General features: G+C 41.1%; 1 protein-coding gene across 1 annotated transcript in view; it reads right to left on the reverse strand.

Moving 5' to 3' along the window:
- The window catches only part of LOC116508497 (myeloperoxidase-like), a 33485-nt gene extending 20084 nt beyond the window's left edge, over positions 1-13401 (reverse strand). The window contains exons 1-3 of the mRNA XM_032217144.1: positions 13374-13401; positions 10144-10221; positions 2444-2561 (exon numbers count right to left, since the gene is read on the reverse strand). Of these exons, the coding sequence (XP_032073035.1) occupies positions 2444-2561; positions 10144-10219 (194 nt within the window). The 5' untranslated portion in view covers positions 10220-10221; positions 13374-13401. The remainder of the gene's footprint in view (positions 1-2443; positions 2562-10143; positions 10222-13373) is intronic.
- Between the last annotated feature and the right edge of the window lie 6220 nt (positions 13402-19621).

The following is a 19621-nucleotide window of genomic DNA, read 5'->3' on the forward strand; positions in this document are numbered from 1 at the left end:
CCTTCCTGTAAAGTGGAAAAAACCAAAGACTGTTGGAAGGAGATTTCTTCCAACAACCGGTTCTCTGAACTGCTTAGAAAGTTAACAAACGGTTCTCCCGAATTGGTGCGAACCGGCTGAATCTCACCACTACAAGCCAGTGTTATAAAAATCTTCTTCTACATAATCATTTTGCTTCTCCACCAGAGTACCCTGTTTAGCCAACATGCATGGATTAATGTATGCAGCCCGAACTCTTATTTTTCCATGCCACAATAAATCTGCACATTTTTCTTCTTCTCTCCTATCTTTGCCATTGCTCAAACATCTGGATGTTTCATTAGATTTAACTCTTTGGGGAAATGGGTCCTTCTACAATATCATATCCAGGAAGCATATGCTCAGACTCCTGTATGATTGTAAGTTGCTGGACACCCAAGCTTCTTCAGAGATAATGGATTAACTAGTCAGTTTGAGAGACGTTTTTGTTACAGCAGAGCAAATGAATGAATGAATGAGGATATTTAGTAAACAGGTGTGGGCTTGAGAGTTACAACACTGAGATGGGCAGCCATATAAATTAAAATAGAAATAAAGAAAACAAAAAAGAGATGAAGTAGAGGGGAGGGGAAGATAATGGAATAAGGAGAGGAGGAGAGGAAAGGAAAGAATGGGGCAAGGGAAAGGGAAAGGGAAAAGAAAAAGGAGAGGAGAAGATAACAGAATAAGGAAAGGGGACAGAAAAAGGGAAAAGAGAGAAGAGAAAAAAAGGAATTCTGCAGTGCATATCACTATGCACTTCTCTTTCCTCTTCTGTTGGAATTCATTGCTTGATTCTGAAACAATTTTAACCAGGATCATGAAAGACTTTGAGGCTTGCCTTAGCACAACGTACAAATTTAGCTTATGTTCATGTCTCAGCTCATTGAATTATTTATAATCATTTACTATATTGTTATAACACAAAACACTGATTTATTGCGCAGCCAGTTTAAATATGTTGTGTGGATGTAGCCATCCTGTGTGAAAAGGATCTCTGCCTTTAGAGGTCAAGTTGTTATTTTTGATATTTTTGCAATTATTTAGTTGATTGTAAGGCAGGGATGTATGTTTTTTTCTCCCAACCCAAAAGCTGCCCTTAATGTTTTGATGGCATGCTGTCAGAGGTACATTCTCTCAAATTGGAACGACAGGACCAAAATATGGAAAGAATAAAAATTAAGTTAAATGTATTTACATTTAATTAATTACATTTAAAATCATTGTTCCCCATTTATTTAATAATTTTCTACCTGCCTCAATATAAAGTTTATAATTTAGTGACAATTTTAAGGCCCCCTCAACTTGCCCTCTAAGCTTCTAGAAGTCTCAGGCCACACAAGCTTGTTTGTGTGTGTGTCAGGGGTGGGTTCTGGCAGAGACTACTGCCGGTTCGCTCAGGGACATGCCCCATGCACACGCACTTGATGCACGCTGCGTGTGCATGCGCAGTACAACTAAAATTGCAGAAGCAAAAAACAAGATGGTGGCACCCACGGCGCCCGCGAGAGAACCAGTTTGGGGTTGTGGCAGGCCTGAGTAGCTGCCAGTTCAAGGTTTCAAGGTTTCAAGGTTTATTACACTTGTATTCCCGGAGGGACTAGGGCGGCTAACAAACTGAAGGGGAAGGGAATAATACAGACAAAAAAGCAAAAAAACAAAAACAAACAAACAAAATACAGAAACAATCTAAAAGGAGTCAACAGCCACACAATTTGAGTGGGGATGGGAACTCATCAGCCCCAGGCCTGTTGGAACAGCCAGGTTTTGACGGCTTTGCGGAAAGCCTGAAGGGTGGTGAGGGTCCGGATCTCCACGGGGAGATCGTTCCAGAGGACCAGAGCAGCCACAGAGAGGGCCCTCCTCTGGGTGGTCAACAATCGGCATTGGCCGGCGGATGGAATTCGGAGGAGGCCTAGTCTGTGGGATCTGATAGGTCTTTGGGAGGTAATTGGCAGTAGGCGGTCTTTCAAGTACCCAGGTCCAGTGACCCAGGCCACCAAGCTACTACTGGTTCGGCTGAACCAGTCCGAACTGGTAGGAACCCACCAATGGTCTGTGTGTGTGTGTGTGTGTGTGTGTGTATTATTGCTATTTAGATTAAACTTTTTTTCTCCCATCTGTTTCCTAGGCATATTTCCATCGGTGGGATTCACTTATCTTCCCTACTGGTTCGCAAATGTGAGCTCGCATGCACCACATTTGTGCATGCATATCGCCTTCTGCGCATGCGCAGTACTCGCACATTATGTCGTGGTGGGTGGGCAGAGCCTCCTGCAGCCACCGCTACTTGTTCGCCTGAACCGGAGAGAACCGGCTGAATACCACCTCTGCATAAACTTTCATCATGAAAAATTGATGCTTAGAGACTGTGATGAAACGTAACAAAGGCAGTTACCTATAGTTTTACACAAAAGAAGCTCACCTATCCCGGGACAATTTAAATGCCAGATCCACCTTCTTCTTGGCTTCAAAAATGCTGCTTAAAATATCTTTACCAGTCAGCTCGTCAGAGAAATCATCATCATCATCTTCATCATGATCTTTGGAAGAATAAAATAACGTTAGAAGAAAAATAAGATTCTGGCTTTTATTCCCTGTTAACCAGGAAGAGGAGAGATGAAAAGGATGGCTGCCTACATCATCACAGGTAGCTATAAACACTTTAAGAAAGCAGAGCAGGCATCTACTTCCCTGTCCATCTTTATTTCTTGCCTATAATATCATTTACATTGTTAAGCCTGGAGTCAAATACTGCCCTGTTACTTACATTTAAACATTTTAAGTCTAAAATCTTATACCTAAAAATCTTCTTGGCTGAGAAGTAAAATAAGAAATTGAATAATAAGCAAACAATATTTATGTTACATTTTGTAACATCTTTTATAAGCGCCCCCCAAGTCACTGTGAGTTGAGCAGCCATACAAATTTCCTTAATAAATAAATAAGAAGTAGCAAAAAATGATTGTTACCAGCAACAACTATCAGGATTCTCTAGCCAGAAGTAGGGAATGAAGACTGACTCAACTATTTAATGGCATTCTGCCCTAACTCAGGGGTGTCCATATTGCATGTGTGCGAAACCACTCAAGACAATGGCACTCTTCATTTTGCCATTTTTGACCTTGTCCTGAACTAAGAATATACAGGGCCCCTTTCCATAAATCTCTTCCAACTCATTTTTTTTAATGACAGACCTTTAGATTAAATTATTAGTGGCACACTAGAAAGGAACAGATATGATTCTAGGTTATTTTTAAAAAAGAGCCTTCTTGGGCCTTTTGATAAAATTCTTTTTTTTTTTTAGTTTTTATTTTACACACATAAACACATCAATAAGAACAAACACATGACTTAAGACAACATAGGAACGAAAAGTTCCATCATGTATCATACAGCAGTTCCGTATCGGTTTCTTTGCAGTTAGTGTTTTCCCTTTCTATACCTTTCTATCTTACATTCATGGTCTCTTTATTCGTTATCTATTTTTATGTATAATTCTATATTTATTTATACTTAGCTATTTATAACCAAATATTGTTTATCTATAATATGCTATATATTCTTACTATCATTTATTCTCTTACATACAATTCTAGGTATACATTCACATGGTTATTCTTTTTCTTTGCCAATCTTATACTATTGTTATTCCATTTAAGAGATTATAGAGTACAGTTTGGATTGTATTGTTTACCATCCCAAGAGTCTGTTATGACACCACCTTATTTTCTCTTACTTTTCTTTTCTCTCTCCCTTCCTTCTCTACTTCCTTCCTTCCTCCTCTCCTTCCCCTTCTTTATTCCCTTACATCTCTCCTACTCTTACCTTCTCTCTTCCCCTTCCTATCCTCTCTCCATCTCTTTTTCTCCTACCCTCTCTCCTCTTTTTCTCCCTTCCTCCCTCCTCTCCTTCTCTTTCTCTCCCTTCCACCCACCTTTCCTTATATCTTTCTTCTTCCCTTACCTCTCCTCCACTCTTCCACTTCCTTTCCTACTATCTCTCCTTCTCTTTCTCTCCCTTCCATCCCCCTCTCTTTTCCCTTCCTTCTTCCCTCCTTTCACTTCTTCCTTTTGATAAAATTCTTAATCAGCCGCAGGAGTCTATACTTTACTTCCCTCTCTTGCTTCTATGGACTCTTTGCCCAATTACTGAAATCACCCCTATATTTCCTCCAGGATGACAAAACATAACATATTTCACATGGCAAGCCTGTCGCTGAACACTGCTGGCTTAAAGGAGAGAATACAACTTTAACAACAATAGATTAAGGATAAATTAAGCCTGCCTCACTTGTGGCAGATTTAGGATGAAATGAAGGAGGGGGGGGGGGGAAATAATGAAATGAAAGAAAGACTTTTAATTGTGAGTTCTTGTCATATGCTGATTCTCAGTGAGATGCTGTCCCAAGCTTCTTCAAACCTTCCAGCCAAGCTTTGCATAAAGCAGGGATCTTCTCCTCCCTCCCTCCCTTCCTTCCCACCCTGGAATAACAGTTTGTCTATCACAAAACCAAAGATAATTTCTCAAAATTAATCTCATGTCTAGGGTTACCAGACATCTGGCAATAGGACTACAGGTCCTCCTTTTTGTCATCATGTGCCTGCAAACATAGCCTTAAAATCAAATATTTAAGGCATAACCTGAAAATAAAATACTGCCCTTTTAGAGTAGCTACAAGCTATTTGTTCCTGGAACAGCTTCTTGTGGTCAGTGCTTCCCAAACTACCTCTGAGACTTTAATTAGTTTTTATGAACTCAGAGGCTGGCAACTGCTGCCTGAAAGCAACAAAACCTTACGGAATGGAATGGAATGGAATAGAATAGAAACGAAACAGAAACAGAAACAGAAACAGAAACAGAAACAGAAACAGAAACAGAAAATGGAGTGGGGTGGGGTGGGGTGGGGTGGAGTGGAGTGGAAAGGAATGGAATGGAATGGAATGGAATGGAATAGAATAGAATAGAAACAGAAACAGAAACAGAAACAGAAACAGAAAATGGAGTGGGGTGGGGTGGGGTGGGGTGGAGTGGAAAGGAAAGGAAAGGAATGGAATGGAATAGAATAGAATAGAACAGAAACAGAAACAGAAACAGAAACAGAAACAGAAACAGAAACAGAAACAGAAAATGGAGTGGGGTGGGGTGGGGTGGAGTGGAGTGGAGTGGAGTGGAGTGGAGTGGAAAGGAATAGAATAGAATAGAATAGAATAGAATAGAATAGAATAGAATAGAATATTTCCCTGAAAATAAGATAATAAGCCCCAATTGGGCTTTTGAGCACATGCACTAAAATAAGTCCTCCCCAAAATATTGCAATGGCCATGCGGTGACCACGCTCGCCTCCTCCTACACCTCAAAAATAATAAGACCTCCCCAAAAATAAGGCCAACTGCAATTTCAAGGGTCAAAAGAAAATAAGACTGTCTTGTTTTTGGGGAAACATGATAGAATAGAATAGAATAGAATAGAATAGAATAGAATAGAATAGAAACAGAAAATGGAGTGGAGTGGGGTGGGGTGGGGTGGGATGGAGTGGAGTGGAGAGGAGTGGAGTGGAGTGGAGTGGAAAGGAAAGGAATAGAATAGAATAGAATAGAATAGAATAGAATAGAATAGAATAGAATAGAATAGAATAGAATAGAATAGAATAGAAACAGAAAATGGAGTGGAGGGGGTGGGATGGAGTGGAGTGGAGTGGAGTGGAGTGGAAAGGAAAGGAAAGGAAAGGAATAGAATAGAATAGAATAGAATAGAATAGGACTATTCTCCTGAAAATAAGATAATAAGCCCAATTGGGCTTTTGAGCACATGCACTAAAATAAGACCTCCCCAAAATATTGCAATGGCCATGCGGTGACCACGCTCGCCTCCTCCTACACCTCAAAAATAATAAGACCTCCCAAAAAATAAGGCCAACTGCAATTTCAGGGGTCAAAAGAAAATAAGACTTTGTCTTATTTTGGGGAAACATGATAGAATAGAATAGAATAGAATAATGGCCAAGTGAAATTGGACATACAAGGAACTTGTCCCCAGTGCATTAGCTCTCATTGTACATACAAGGAACAAACTGATCAGTTGCATCCTGAAAGCTTTTGCCTTTTAACTTTCTCCAGTACATTCCTGTGCAGGGGGGGGGGACAGTCTTTCTGAGGCTGGACAGTGTAATTTTATATTGTCAGAAGAAATTCTGCTCCAGTTCTGAGAAAGTCACAAAAGAAATGCACTGGACAAGCTGCTTGAAAAGGAGGCTGGTTTATTTGATAGCATGGGATACAGCAATCAAGGCAGCTTCCATTTGAGAAGTTTAAGGCTAGTAATATTTACAGTGAAGTTGATCCTTTGCTGTGTGTGTGTGAATGTGTGTCAAAGTGTTTGTTCTGGTGGTGGAAGTATGACTCCACTGGGAGAAAATGTCAAATGTCAAAATGTCAAGGAGGCAAGAATGCCTGATGAGTGGAGTTTGGAATGCAACATTGTGTAGTTAAGAGTAAATTTCTATAGAATTTATTTTAATTGTAATTGAGTTTCCGCTATTTGCTTTTCCCAAGACAAGACAAGCTTTTTTCAGTTTCAGCCCAAATGTCAACTATAAGTGCTCTTTTACAACACTCTGTAGTTTATTTGCAGCATCATACAGTATATTCTGGTTTTGGTTGGGAGGGGCTCTGTTTTCATAAATGGAAAGATTGTCAGGGATGGCAAATGAATATAGTGTCCACCCTAATTATAATTAGGTGAAAACTACGGGAATCTTCAGAGTCGGTTTTTACCAGATCTGTGCCAATATGATATATCCAATAAAAACTATTCTTTGAGGAGTCTACCTGCCTCGGAGTTTTGTTTGCTATGAGTACATCCCTTGATTTGATTTGATTGATTTGATTTGATTTGATTACATTTATATGCTGCCCTTTTCCCCCGAAGGGGACTCAGGGAGGCTCACAATTCAAATCAGGGGAGGGGGGTACAGACAAAAAATAAAAGACGGAACATAACAATACGTAATTTAAAAACACACAGCAGTCATACCATTCGAGACGGGGGGGGGCAACAGCTCTTTAGCCCCAGGCCTGTCGGAACAGCCAGGTTTTAAGGGCTTTGCGGAAGGCCTGGAGGGTGGTGAGGGTTCGAACCTCCACGGGGAGCTCGTTCCAGAGGGTCGGAGCAGCCACAGAGAAGGCTCTCCTCCGGGTAGTCGCCAGTCGGCATTGGCTGGCGGATGGAATTCGGAGGAGGCCTAATCTGTGGGATCTAATCGGTCTATTGGAGGTAATTGGCAGCAGGCGGTCTCTCAAGTACCCAGGTCCAATACCATGAAGGGCTTTATAAATGACGACTAGCGCCTTGAAGCGTATCCGAAGACCAATAGGCAGCCAGTGCAGCTCGCGGAGGATAGGTGTTACGTGGGTGAACCGAGGTGGAACCTTGACATATATTTTTTCATCCTACAATGTACATCTAGGACTAAGTACTTTTTTTTGCAGTTTTTATTTTAATTTTTGGTCAAGAAAGTTAAACAAATACAGGTAGTCCTCAACTTACAACTGTTCATTTAGTGACAGTTTGAAGTTACAACGGCACAGTGGTGAAATTCAAGTTTTTTTACTACCGGTTCCATGGGTGTGGCTTGGTGGGCGTGGCAGGGGAAGGATACTGCAAAATCCCCATTCCCACCACACTCTGGGGTCAGCCAGTATTTGCTGGTTCTCTGAACTACTCAAAATTTCTGCTACCGGTTCTCCAGAACCTGTCAGAACCTGCTGAATTTCACCCCTGCAACAGTACTTGGAAAAGTGATTTATGACCATTTTTGACATGACTGCCACATGATCAAAATTCACTTGGCAACTGATTCATATTTATGACGACTGCAGGGACCTGGGGTCATCTGATCACCTTTTGCGAATTTTTGACAAGCAAAGTCAATGCAGAAGCCAGATTCACTTAATGACCATGTGACTAGCTTAACAACTGCAGTCATTCCCTCAACAACTGTGCCAAGTAAGGTTGTAAAATGGCAAAACTCACTTAACAAATGTTTCACTTAGCAACAGAAATTGTGGACTCAATTGTGGTCGTTAAACCAAGGACTACCTATAATTCATTTCATCCAGCACCTTCTAGAGCTGCAATGCAACTGTAGGCAATCCTCAATTTATGACTACAGTGGAGCCCAAATTTCCATTGCTATGCAAGGCAGTTGTTTACCGAGGTGCACCTCATTCTGCGACCTTTTTGGGCACCGTTGTTAAGCCGATCATAGGTCATTAAGGAAGTTGGCTCCCCCATTGACTTTGCTGGTCAAAAGCTGACTGGGAAGGCTACAAATGGTGAGCATGTGACCTCAGGACAGTGCAACTCCCGTAAAGCCATGCCAGTTGCCAAGTGCCCGGATTTTGATCACGTAATCATGGGGATGCTGCAATGGCCATAAGTGTGAAAACTGGTCATAAGTCACTTTTTTCAGTGGTGTTGTTACTTTGAACAGTCACTAAATGAATGGTTGTAAGTCAACGGCTACCTTTACTTTTTCCATCACCTTCCCTAGGATAATCCGTTAGCCCTATAAAATATTTTTTTAAGCAAAATCCCTTGTTCATTACTCAAATCCCACCATTTAACACAGGTGTCAGCCCCGGAGCCGTTTCCTCCTGGAATCCTCAGGGCTGCCATAGCGGAGGCTGAGCAAGCTGTGGGAACAGGAGGGCGGAGGTAGAGATAGCAAGGGGATTGTAACCAAAATAAAATTATTTCCTCTGAGAGCCAAGGACGTTACCACCAGGTGCATGGAGGCAGGATATGAGTCTAGACAAACTTTGGACTCTGGCCTAATTGGGCCATAGGATGGACTGCATGGGCAGGGGGAAGAAAAATGTATTTTTAACTAAGGGGAAATCCAAGGGGACTTTAGAATTGGGTTTCCCCAAATGTGCCAATATGACATACCTAATAAATCTATACTTTACTATACTATCTATACTGTGCTGTGCTGTGCTGTGCTGTGCTGTGCTGTGCTGTGCTGTGCTGTGCTGTGCTGTGCTGTGCTGTGCTATACTATCAAGACCTAAAGTGGACACCTAACATCAAAAACGTCATCAAAAAAGCATGACGAAGAATGTTCTTTCTGTGCCAACTCAGAAAGCTCAAACTGCTCAAGGAGCTGCAGATTCAGTTCTACAGATGAATTATTGAGTCTGTCATCTGCACTTCCATAACTGTTTGGTTTGGCTCTGGAACCAACAAGACAAACACAGACTTCATGGGATAATTAGAACAGCAGAAAAAACAATTACTGCCAACCTGCCTTCCATTGAGGACCTGTACACTACCCAAGACAAAAAGAGGGCTGTGAAAATATTTACCGACTCCTCACATCCTGGACATAAATTGTTTCAACTCCTATGACACTATAGAGCACTGCACACCAAGACAACTAGACACAAGGATATTCTTTTTCTGAACGACATCACTTTGCTAAACAAATAATTCCCTCAACCCTGTCAAACTAAGTCTGCATTACTATTACTATTAATCTTCTCATCGTTCCTATCACCCAACTCCTCTCACTTATGACTGTATGACTGTAACTTTGTTGCTTGTATCCTTGCGATTTATATTGATTGTTTCCAAGTATGATTTGATTGCTTATTTGTCCCTTATGACTAGGGGACAAATAAGATTAGGTGTTGCACTTTATGATTCATGGTGAATGTATTTTTTCTTTTATGTACACTGAGAGCATATACACCAAAGACAAATTCCTTGTGTGTCCAAGGAATTGTCCACCCTTGGCCAATAAAGAATTCTATTCTATTCTATTCTTTGAGTAATACTCTTGCCTTGGAGTTCTGATTCTGTTGGGTGTGTTACTGTGTCCTCATCAGGTTCAGTCTCCTGGCCCATCTAGTCCAGCAGTCAGTTCTCACACTGGCTAACCAAGTGCACAAGCAAATTCTATAGTCTCTCAACAGATGGCCACCAAGATTAATAGCCAAGGTTAATCAAGGTTAATAGGTCTTGATCTCCATTTCTGGCCATGAAAAGCTGCATTTTTCTCTCCCAGGAAGAATTATGCTGGTGAAAAAGTTTCAGGAAGCAAAACAAGACTTAGAATTTTACCTTCCACATAAGATCCAGATACCATCAAGAGGTTTAATGTTACCAAAAGACTGAGCAAAGCAACTGTTCTCCCCATCTCTGAAAAAGAAGAGAGAGAAGGTACAAATTGATCCATTTAGGGAGATATTTTTTAGAACCTACAAAAGTAAACACAGATTCAGCATTTTCTTTAATAGCAATAGCAGTTAGACTTATATACCGCTTCATAGGGCTTTCAGCCCTTTCTAAGCGGTTTACAGAGTCAGCATATTGTCCCCAACAACAATCCGGGTCCTCATTTTACCCACCTCGGAAGGATGGAAGGCTGAGTCAATCCTGAGCCGGTGAGATTTGAACAGCCGAACTGCAGAACTGCAGTCAGCTGAAGTAGCCTGCAGTGCTGCATTTAACCACTGCGCCACCTTGGCTCTTTAATTTATCTGTGATGTTCTAATTTTGTCCCAAACCAATTAGTGTTCCCAAAACTTCATTTTAATGAGTTTATTAGGACCTGGGGTAACCTTTATAGGACATAAAGCAGAGCCTTTAGAACGTCTTAAAGCAAAGGAGTTCCATTGATTCTGGGTGGCTTATAATTTAGCTCACGGTTGTTGGTGTGTCAGATTTGCATCAAAGTAGTTTCTAAAATTAATTTCGAAAAGAATAACAGATTTGGAAGGTACCTTGGGGGTCTTCCAGTGCAACCCCCATCCCTGCTCAAACAGGAAATCCTATACCATTTCAGACAAATGGTTGTCCAATCTCCTCTTAAAAATCTCCAGTGTTGGAGTATCCTGTTCTAATTCTGTTTCCTGGTTTTCTTGGACATAATTACCACATCTCGTGTCATAAGAGAAATTCAATATTTGCTATTGAGGTGTGAATACTATAAACCTATCCCAAGATGCAGAATATGATCTAAAAAAATTTAGTCACCATACTACAAAAACGATGTTGAGACTTTGGAAAGAATTCAGAGAAGAGAACTAAGATGATCAAAGGTCTGGAGACTGAAACATATGAAGAACAGCTGCGGGATCTGGGTTTGGCTAGTCTAAAGAAAAGAAGAATGTGACATGATAGCAGTATTTGAGGGGCTGCCACAAAGAAGAGGTGGTTAAATTATTTTCCAAAGCACCAGAGAGCAGGACAAGAAACAATGGATATAAACTAATCAAGGAGATGATTAGTTGGAATTAAGGAGAAACTTCCTAACAATGAGGACAATTAACCAGTGGAACAGCTTGCCTTCAGGAGTTGTGGGCACTACGAGGTTTTTAAGAAGAGACTAGTCACTTATATGAAATGGTATAGGTTCTCCTGCTTCAGCAGGGAGCTGGACTAGAAGACCTCCAAGGTCCCTTCCAGCTCTAATCTAGTCTAAATTTTAAATAGTATTGAATTAAAGAGAAAGCAATGGGACATCAGAAATACATCCACGAGAAGCATTCCTGACACTTTGGATCTCCGTCAACTTTTTTACAAAGTAAATCTCCATGGTAAAGGAATATTTTTTTAAAAAGCCCTGTGTTCAGTTCAACGTTTCCCAACTAACAGGATTAGGATATCTATCTGTTGACCTTTGAGCAGCAGTTAAAGGAACCAGTGGTCTGACTCTGCAGACTTCTCAAGCTAGGGTCATCCAGATGCAAGGACCAGTTCCAAGAACTTCCAACTGATTTAGTTTTTTGGATTTTAATGATCCTCGCATATCTGGAGGACATCCAGGTTATGGGGAAGTGCTGTTAAAAATGAAAAGATTTGCTTCATTTGAAAATTAAAGACATCAGATTTGTTATCCTGGATCAGAGAAAAACAAGACAAAGGTTAGAGTCAGGGAGTTCAGGACTTTCACTTCCTGAAAGATTAGAGAGAAGTTATCAGTCAGAGAGGACCGTCTGGAGATAGAGAGATCAGAAATCTGAGTTCAGGTAGTCCTCGACTTACAACCACAAGTGAGCCCATCATTTTTGTTGCTAAGCATTTCTGTTGTCAAGTGAGTTTTTCCCTACTTGACAACTGTTCTTGCTACAGTTGTTAAGCGAATCACAGCAGTTGTTAAGTTAGTAACATGGTTGTTAAGTGAATCTGGTTTTCCCCCATTGACTTTGCTGGTCAGAAGGTCAGAAAGGGGAATCACGTGACTCTGGGATACTTTAACCGTCATAAATATGAGTCAGTTGCCAAGCATCTGAATTTTAATCACATAACCATGAGGATGCTGCAATGGCCATGTGAAAAATAGTCATAAGTCGCTTTTTTTCAGTTCTGTTATAACTTCACTGAACGAACTGTTGTAAGTTGAGGACTATCCATATAAAGCCAAATCTCTATCAGGTAGAAAATAGAAAACTGTAACTTTATTTGTCACTTTGAATGTACACTAATCGGCATACATTAAAATGAAATTTCATTGCATATAGCTCTCAAAGGGCCACTACCTTTGGGGAAAGTCAGAAGGTCATCAGCAAAAGTTTTTTCCCAGATAGTCTATGGACACCATTACAGCTGCACTGGAGCACACAGGTTTGCGCTGCCCCATCCTACCTCTGAATTTCAGAATTATTCCCAAAACAATTCTCAATCCAAACCTTATTAGCTTGTTTAACTAAATTGTCCTGGACTAAATGGGAGAGCCAATATTGGTGAATTAAATAAATTAACAGAATGAAAATGTCCTTGGGGAGATGTTTCAGTGTTAATCATTCTAGATTAAATGATCCAAAAGCTGTGGGGGTGACATGATAGCAGTCTTCCAATATCTAAGGGGCTGTCACAAAAAAAGGAGTCAACCTATTCTCCAAAGCACCCGAAGCAATGGATGGAAATACATCAAGGAGAGATCCAACCTAGAAATAAGGAGAAATTTCCTGACAGAACAATTAAGCAATGGAAGAGCTTGCCTCCAGAAGTTGTGGATGTTCCATCACTGGAGGTTTTTAAAAGAGATTGGACGCCCATTTGTCTGAAATGCAATAGGCTCTCCTGGTTGAATAGGAGATTGTACTAGAAGACATCTAAGATCTTCCAACTCTGTTATTCTGTTCTGTTCAAATACCATTTTTCACTTTCCTAAGCCCATAAAGAACCCAAAATGGTGTTGAGAAGCAGATCAACAATCAACTGGAAAGAGAAAGGGGAGATCAAGATCAACAATCTACTAGAAAGATAAAGGGAGATCAGTTTCTCATTGGCAAATCCATCGCCTTCCCATCAGCCATAAGGTAAGTGCTAAGGAGGACAGTCCTCACCTGCTCTGTTCTTCTTCAGATGATTCTCTACCCTGTTTTACTGGATGATCTAAGCTTTTATACTCCTTGGATCAATGGGTGTGGACGTGAGTGAATATGATGGGACCTAAAAAAAACCCCTTTTGTTTGATTTGGACCAAGAGAAAATATCTAGTGGCATAAGATAGCAAGCCCACTTCCTTGTTTTTGAAACAGAAACATATTAATTAAGATTACCAAATAAAAGATCTGACATCATTAACTAACACTGTGTTTGCCAATGATTTTGGACTATAACCCACATTATTTCCTGCAGATTAATGTTTGTGCAGTATGGGAGGAGTTTTAGACTAACTTCTCAGAAAAGGAAAAGAATGGCATTTTCTGGGGAATCATAAAGGACTGAAAGAATTTTGAAAGCATGCAAGTGGAAAAATGAGTACCACTTCGGTGGGAAGGTAACAGAACTATGTGACTTCATGCTGGTCACATGATTGCAGAAACATCTTCAAACAGTGCTGGCTCAATGGCCTCAAAACAGAGATGAGCACCGTTCTCTATAGCCAGCAATGACTAGCGGAGTAAACTCTGCAGGAACTCCTTTCTCTAGGGAATCAAAGAGGACTGCAGGAACTTTGAAATAGTTTCACAGCAATGTCAGGATTCAGGATTCAGGAGTTTATTTGTATGCCGCCCTTTTCCCTGGGGGGACTCAGGGCGGCTCACATCCGAAAGGGAAAGGGGAAACAGACTTTTACATATACGACCACACATAATTAAAAGAAAAAACACAACATTCATACCATTCGGGAGGGTACAATCTTAGCCCCAGGCCTGGCGGGATAGCCAGGTTCTAGTGGCTGTGCGGAAGGTCTGGAGAGTGGTGAGGGTACAAATCTCCACGGGGAGATCATTCCATAGGGTCGGAGCTGCCACCGAGAAGGCCCTCCTCCGCGTGGTCACCAGTCGGCATTGACCCGCAGATGGAACCCGGAGGAGGCCCAATCGGTGAGATCTAATAGGTCGTGTGGAGGTAATTGTCAACCATGTTAGAAAAGTTATCATAAAAACAAAGTTATCATAAAAACAAAATCCTGCTTCCTTTAATAGTAAATGAGACCAAATGGGTACCGAAGTGGTACCCATTTTTCCACTTGCATGTGCATATTTTCGAACTGCTGGGTTGGCAGGAAGTATGGTGAGAACGGCAGCTCACCCCATCTTGTAGCATTTGGGTCTCGAACCTGGGCAGTGAGCTTTTCAGTTCAGTGGTCTTAACCACTGAGCCATCTCTTCTGTCAAAGAACGTCTGATTTTAATATTGTCAGCTATATAAACGTTTTAAGGAAATAAGTACGTAGGATTTACTGAAAAGATCATTCCCAAGATGGATGGATGCAACATTGGAGATGCCCAGTCACAAAATCCTCTTTGAAAAGGCAAACTGGTATGCTTATACCTTTAATCCCCTCTTGTACAACTATTGTGGGATGTTCCTAATCATATCACTTTTGTCTTCAAGACAGCAAGAGTTCTTCAAACTCACTGGGCTGTAGTCACCCTATCAGAGGTGGTATCCAGCTGGTTCTCTCCAGTTCGGGTGAACCAGTAGTGTCGGCTGCAGGAGGCTCCCCCCACCTGCTCTGACATAATGTGTGACCTCTTGTGCATGCTCTTGTGCTCACATTTGCGAACCAGTAGGGAAGGTAAGTGGATCCCACCTCTGCACCCTATGCATGCAAGCATTTCTTTATTTACTGTTGTAGAAAGTTAGCACCAGGGGTGGTATTCACTTACCTTCCCTACTGGTTCGCAAATGTGAGCCCGTGCGCACAGCCTTCCGCACAGGCGCTTTTGGTGAAAAAAGGGCCTAAATGGGATGCTGTAGAGCCGGAGTGAGTGGGCGGGGCCACCCACAATTTCCGCTACCGGTTGAGGCGAACCGGTCCGAACCGGTAGAATACTACCTCAGGATAGCACCCACCCCTCTCCTAGAAGAATGACATATTTTGGGAAATATTATAAATGGCAGAATAATATATTTCCCTAAAAGAGAAATATAATCTTGGAAAGTAGCCCACACCTTTCTTAATAGCCCCAGCAGGACTGGGAACAACCTAGCTACAAGAGACAGCTTCAGGATCAGCTTCAGGACAGCTTCAGCTTCAGGATGATGGGATTATCCATCAGGGCAAAGCCATTCAGCCACAATAGGACCTGCATTGTATCAGCCCACATTTCAACCAAGCTTGATTCAGAAAGCCTACAAAATTAGTTAGGACCCCTGCATAGCCCCATCAAAGTCTGACAGCAACCAATAGAATAGATGTCCTTGCCACAAGAACAGGAAGCTCAAGGGCAAGGCCCAAGAGAGGGTATAAATAACACTCACTCTCCACTCCATGTGGTCAGCTGCCTGGGACTTCAAACCCATGTGGTCCTGTCCATCAATAAACCATCTTTCAAATCAACCTCCATGTTTCCAGTGTCTTTCTCTCCACTTAGAAATATTGGAACTGGACCAGATGGATATTTCTTCCAACACTGTAGAATCCTAGAGGTCTATGGTTGTAAGAGAGCACAATATCTAGTCAACCTCTGTGTAGGAAAACCAGTTAAAATATCAGGGAGAGGTGTTGTTTAGCTTCTTAAGAATGACCAAAGTTGAAGAAACCACAATCTGCATAGGTAGATTGTTCCACTGTGGTATAGATCTTATTTACTGATGGAAAGTTTTTCCTTATTTTTAAATGAAATGATAGTAGCTGCAAATTATACATAGTATTTTAGGTCCTTGTTTCTTAGCCCATGAAAAATTGCTGCTGACTATTTACTCTACACCTTCTTTTAATGTAGCTGAATATGGCTATCATGTATTGCTTCAGCCTTTTTTTCCGATCTAAATGTATATTCCATATATTCTTGGGGGTCTCAAGATGACATATCTCAAATACAGAGGAGAATATATGTAGCTCAAAGTTGAAATGAGGGTAACTGGTGCTCTCAGAGTGGGGTTGTTTTCTTGGGGACGTTTTATTGCCCAAACTAGGTAACATCATCGGTGCTTGTAGGAAGTGACAGTAGTGGGATTCAGCCAGTTCGTACCACTTCAGGAGAACCAGTTGTTAACTTTCTGAGCAGTTTAGTGAACTGGTTGTTGGGAGAAATCTTTAGGGCAGAGAACTGGTTGTTAAATTATTTGAATCCCATCACTGGGGAGTGACGATTTCCTATTATCCCTACTATCACAGATGCTGTTACCTAGTTTGAGTAATGAAATATCTACAAGAAAACTACCAAGCTTAGAAAGCACCAAGGACCCCCATATCAGAGGTGGGTTCCTACCGGTTTTGTCCGGTTTGGCCGAATAGGTAGTAACTTGGCCGGCCACACCCCTGAACCGGTTTTATCAGCGGTGCCCATGGCATGTTGTTTTTTGCTTCTGTGCAGGTACAAGTAATTCTTTAGTACTGTGCATGCACATATAGTGCGCATCAGTGGTGGGTTTCAAAAATTTTTAGAACCTCTTCTGTAGGTGTGGCCTGCCTTGTGGGAGTGGCTTGCTGGCCATGTGACCGGGTGGGAGTGGTGTGCCAGTCATGTGACTGGGTGGGAGTGGCTTGCCAGCCATGTGACTGGGTGGGCATGGCCAACTTGTAAAATGTGATGAAACTCACTTAACAACGCTCTTGCTTAGTAACCAAAATGTTGGCTCAGAAACTGGCATTTGAAGCAGGCAAGTCTTAAAGCTGTCAAGTTACAAGACCCTTGCACCTCTAACCCTTTAGAAAAAAAAACCAGGGGTGTTCAAACTTGACAGCTTTAAGACTTGTGGACTTCAACTCCCAGAATTCCTCCTCTAGCTCTTCATCTTGATGATGTGCGGACAGGCGGGGGGAGGGAGCTGGAACCGGTTCTAAATGACACTATAGATTTGTGGAACCTCTTCTATAGAAGCGGTTAGAACTGGCAGGAACCCATCCCTGGTGCGCATCAAGCGTGCGCATGCCCGAAGCGCGTCCCTGAGCAAACCGGCAGTAACAGAAGGCGGAACCACCTCTGCCCCACATGTCAGATATCATTGCATTTTTGTCCCTATAAAAAGAAACAAAACAAACTAACCTTAAGTTACCTAGTGTGCTTCCTGATTGAACAGGGACTTGAAGCTGGGTTTTCCCATGCAAAATCAAATAACTGAATCATTCAATATGCACCTGTAAGGCTTCTATATTACAGGTTCATATTTTTTTTAGCCATACCAGTTTCCCTTTCATTTCTAAACATTAATCTAATAGTAAAAAGTAAAGTAAGTGAAGCCCACAGATGATGTCTCTGCTCCATCCCTCTAGCAACAAGCTCTCCTGAATTTTAAATAGTTTCAGTTTTTTTAATGCCAAAATTGCTATCAGGTTTTTTTCTCTCTCTCAAATCACAATCTTTACTCCATTGTTGAATTCTATTATGAATCAAAAGTTAACCTTTGATCCTAGAGTGGCCACCACTGCTGAGAAGGAAGTTTATATCTATGTTTGTGGAATTTCCCCAATGGACCTACCAGTGCAGTTCTAGGGTGGAGTAATGAAAAAAGTGATCTTCCTGAAGTCTGGTGGCCAAATAGGTAAATCAGTCAAAGGTCCCAGGCCAGAATCCAAGTAGTATCAGTTTAATTATACATATTTTATTACTTTATCCACTGCTGGAGTGACACCTCTGATAATATTTAACAATGTTGTGGTTCTATATAGTTATTTGAGTTGCTTGTGTGATTAACAAGATCTCAGTTTAGACAATAATCTGCTTTTCTATTTTTTAAGGCTCCAGTTCAAAGCCCAATATGTTTTTTTTAAAATTAGATTGCTCTTCTATTAATTTAGCAAGAAGATTGCTTTTATTGATCATAGGACTCAACAAAAGGAGAGATTCTGCAATATGTGAGCAAATAAAATAGTTTAAAATCCAAGAACAATTAGCCTGATAACATATTTACCACTAAGTAAATATTAGGCAACTCAAATACTTTGGCCACCTAATGTGAAGGAAAGACACACTGGAGAAGAGCCTAGTGATGAGAAAGATTGTGTGCAAAAGAAGAAGGGGACGATATAGAATGAGGTGGCTGGATGGAATCACCAAAGCAGTTGGCGTGAGCTTAAATGGACTCCGGAGGATGGTAGAGGACAGGAAGGCCTGGAGGAATGTTGTCCATGGGGTTGCGATTGGTCGGACATGACTTTGCTTCCGCGCAGCCCTCAAGATCTGGCTCTCCCAGCAGGCCTGGGGATAGGCTTCCAATTCACCCGCCCGAGTGTTTGATTGTTGAATGAAAGTTGTGTTTTACTATCTTTCTTTGTTCACATATTGTTTTGTTTTTGACCTTGCACCCCCCCTCCCCCCCCCCCTGTGGTTGTAAGCCGCCCTGAGTCCCCTCAGGGAAAAGGGCGGCATATAAATCCCAATAAACTGAAACTGAAACTGAAACTTTGCAACTAACAACAACAAATATATAACAATAACCAATTTTGTTGTATTTAAGTACAATGACAATAAAGATTATACTTATATTAAGACAAATGGTTATCTAATCTCTTCTTGAAAACTTCCAGTGTTGGAGCATTTACAACTTCTGGAGGAAGTGGAAGTGGTTACACTGATTAATTTTTCTAACTGTAAGGAAATGTTTGGAGAATAGCTTGACTTCCTCTTCTTTGTGGCAGCCCCTGAGATATTGGAAGACTGTTATCATGTCACCCCCTAGTCCTTTTCATAAGACTGGGCATATCTTTACCACCATTCATTTAGTGACAACTCAAGTTACAATGGCACTGGGAAAAAAATGACTTTTCAATGTGCACTTACAACCATCGCAGCAGCCCCTTAACTCTAACTGACATATTCTTATATACTCTTCTATTCCAAATATTTTTCCAATCATTATCATTTATTCCTCCTAAACCTAACTCCCAAATTAATTTTAAACCTTTTGCCTGCTCTTCTAATTCAGTTAATATTCGCTATATTTCCCCAATTCTCCTTTACCTATATATTCTTCACTCATCTCACATTCTTTTATAATCATTTCGAATTTTGTTCACTATCTTTCTCTTCGAATCTTTTAATTTTTAATATCATTATCTATAAATATATTCAATCTGTTTGCCAATATTGCTGTAAAAATCTTAGCATCCTGATTAATAAGGGATATTGGTGTATATGATTCTGGGTTTGCATCAGTAGTAGGTTCCAACTGGTTTGGACCAGTTGGCCAAACC

The sequence above is a fragment of the Thamnophis elegans genome, chromosome 4 (assembly GCF_009769535.1).
Source record: "Thamnophis elegans isolate rThaEle1 chromosome 4, rThaEle1.pri, whole genome shotgun sequence".
In the NCBI taxonomy this organism is placed as follows: domain Eukaryota; kingdom Metazoa; phylum Chordata; class Lepidosauria; order Squamata; family Colubridae; genus Thamnophis; species Thamnophis elegans.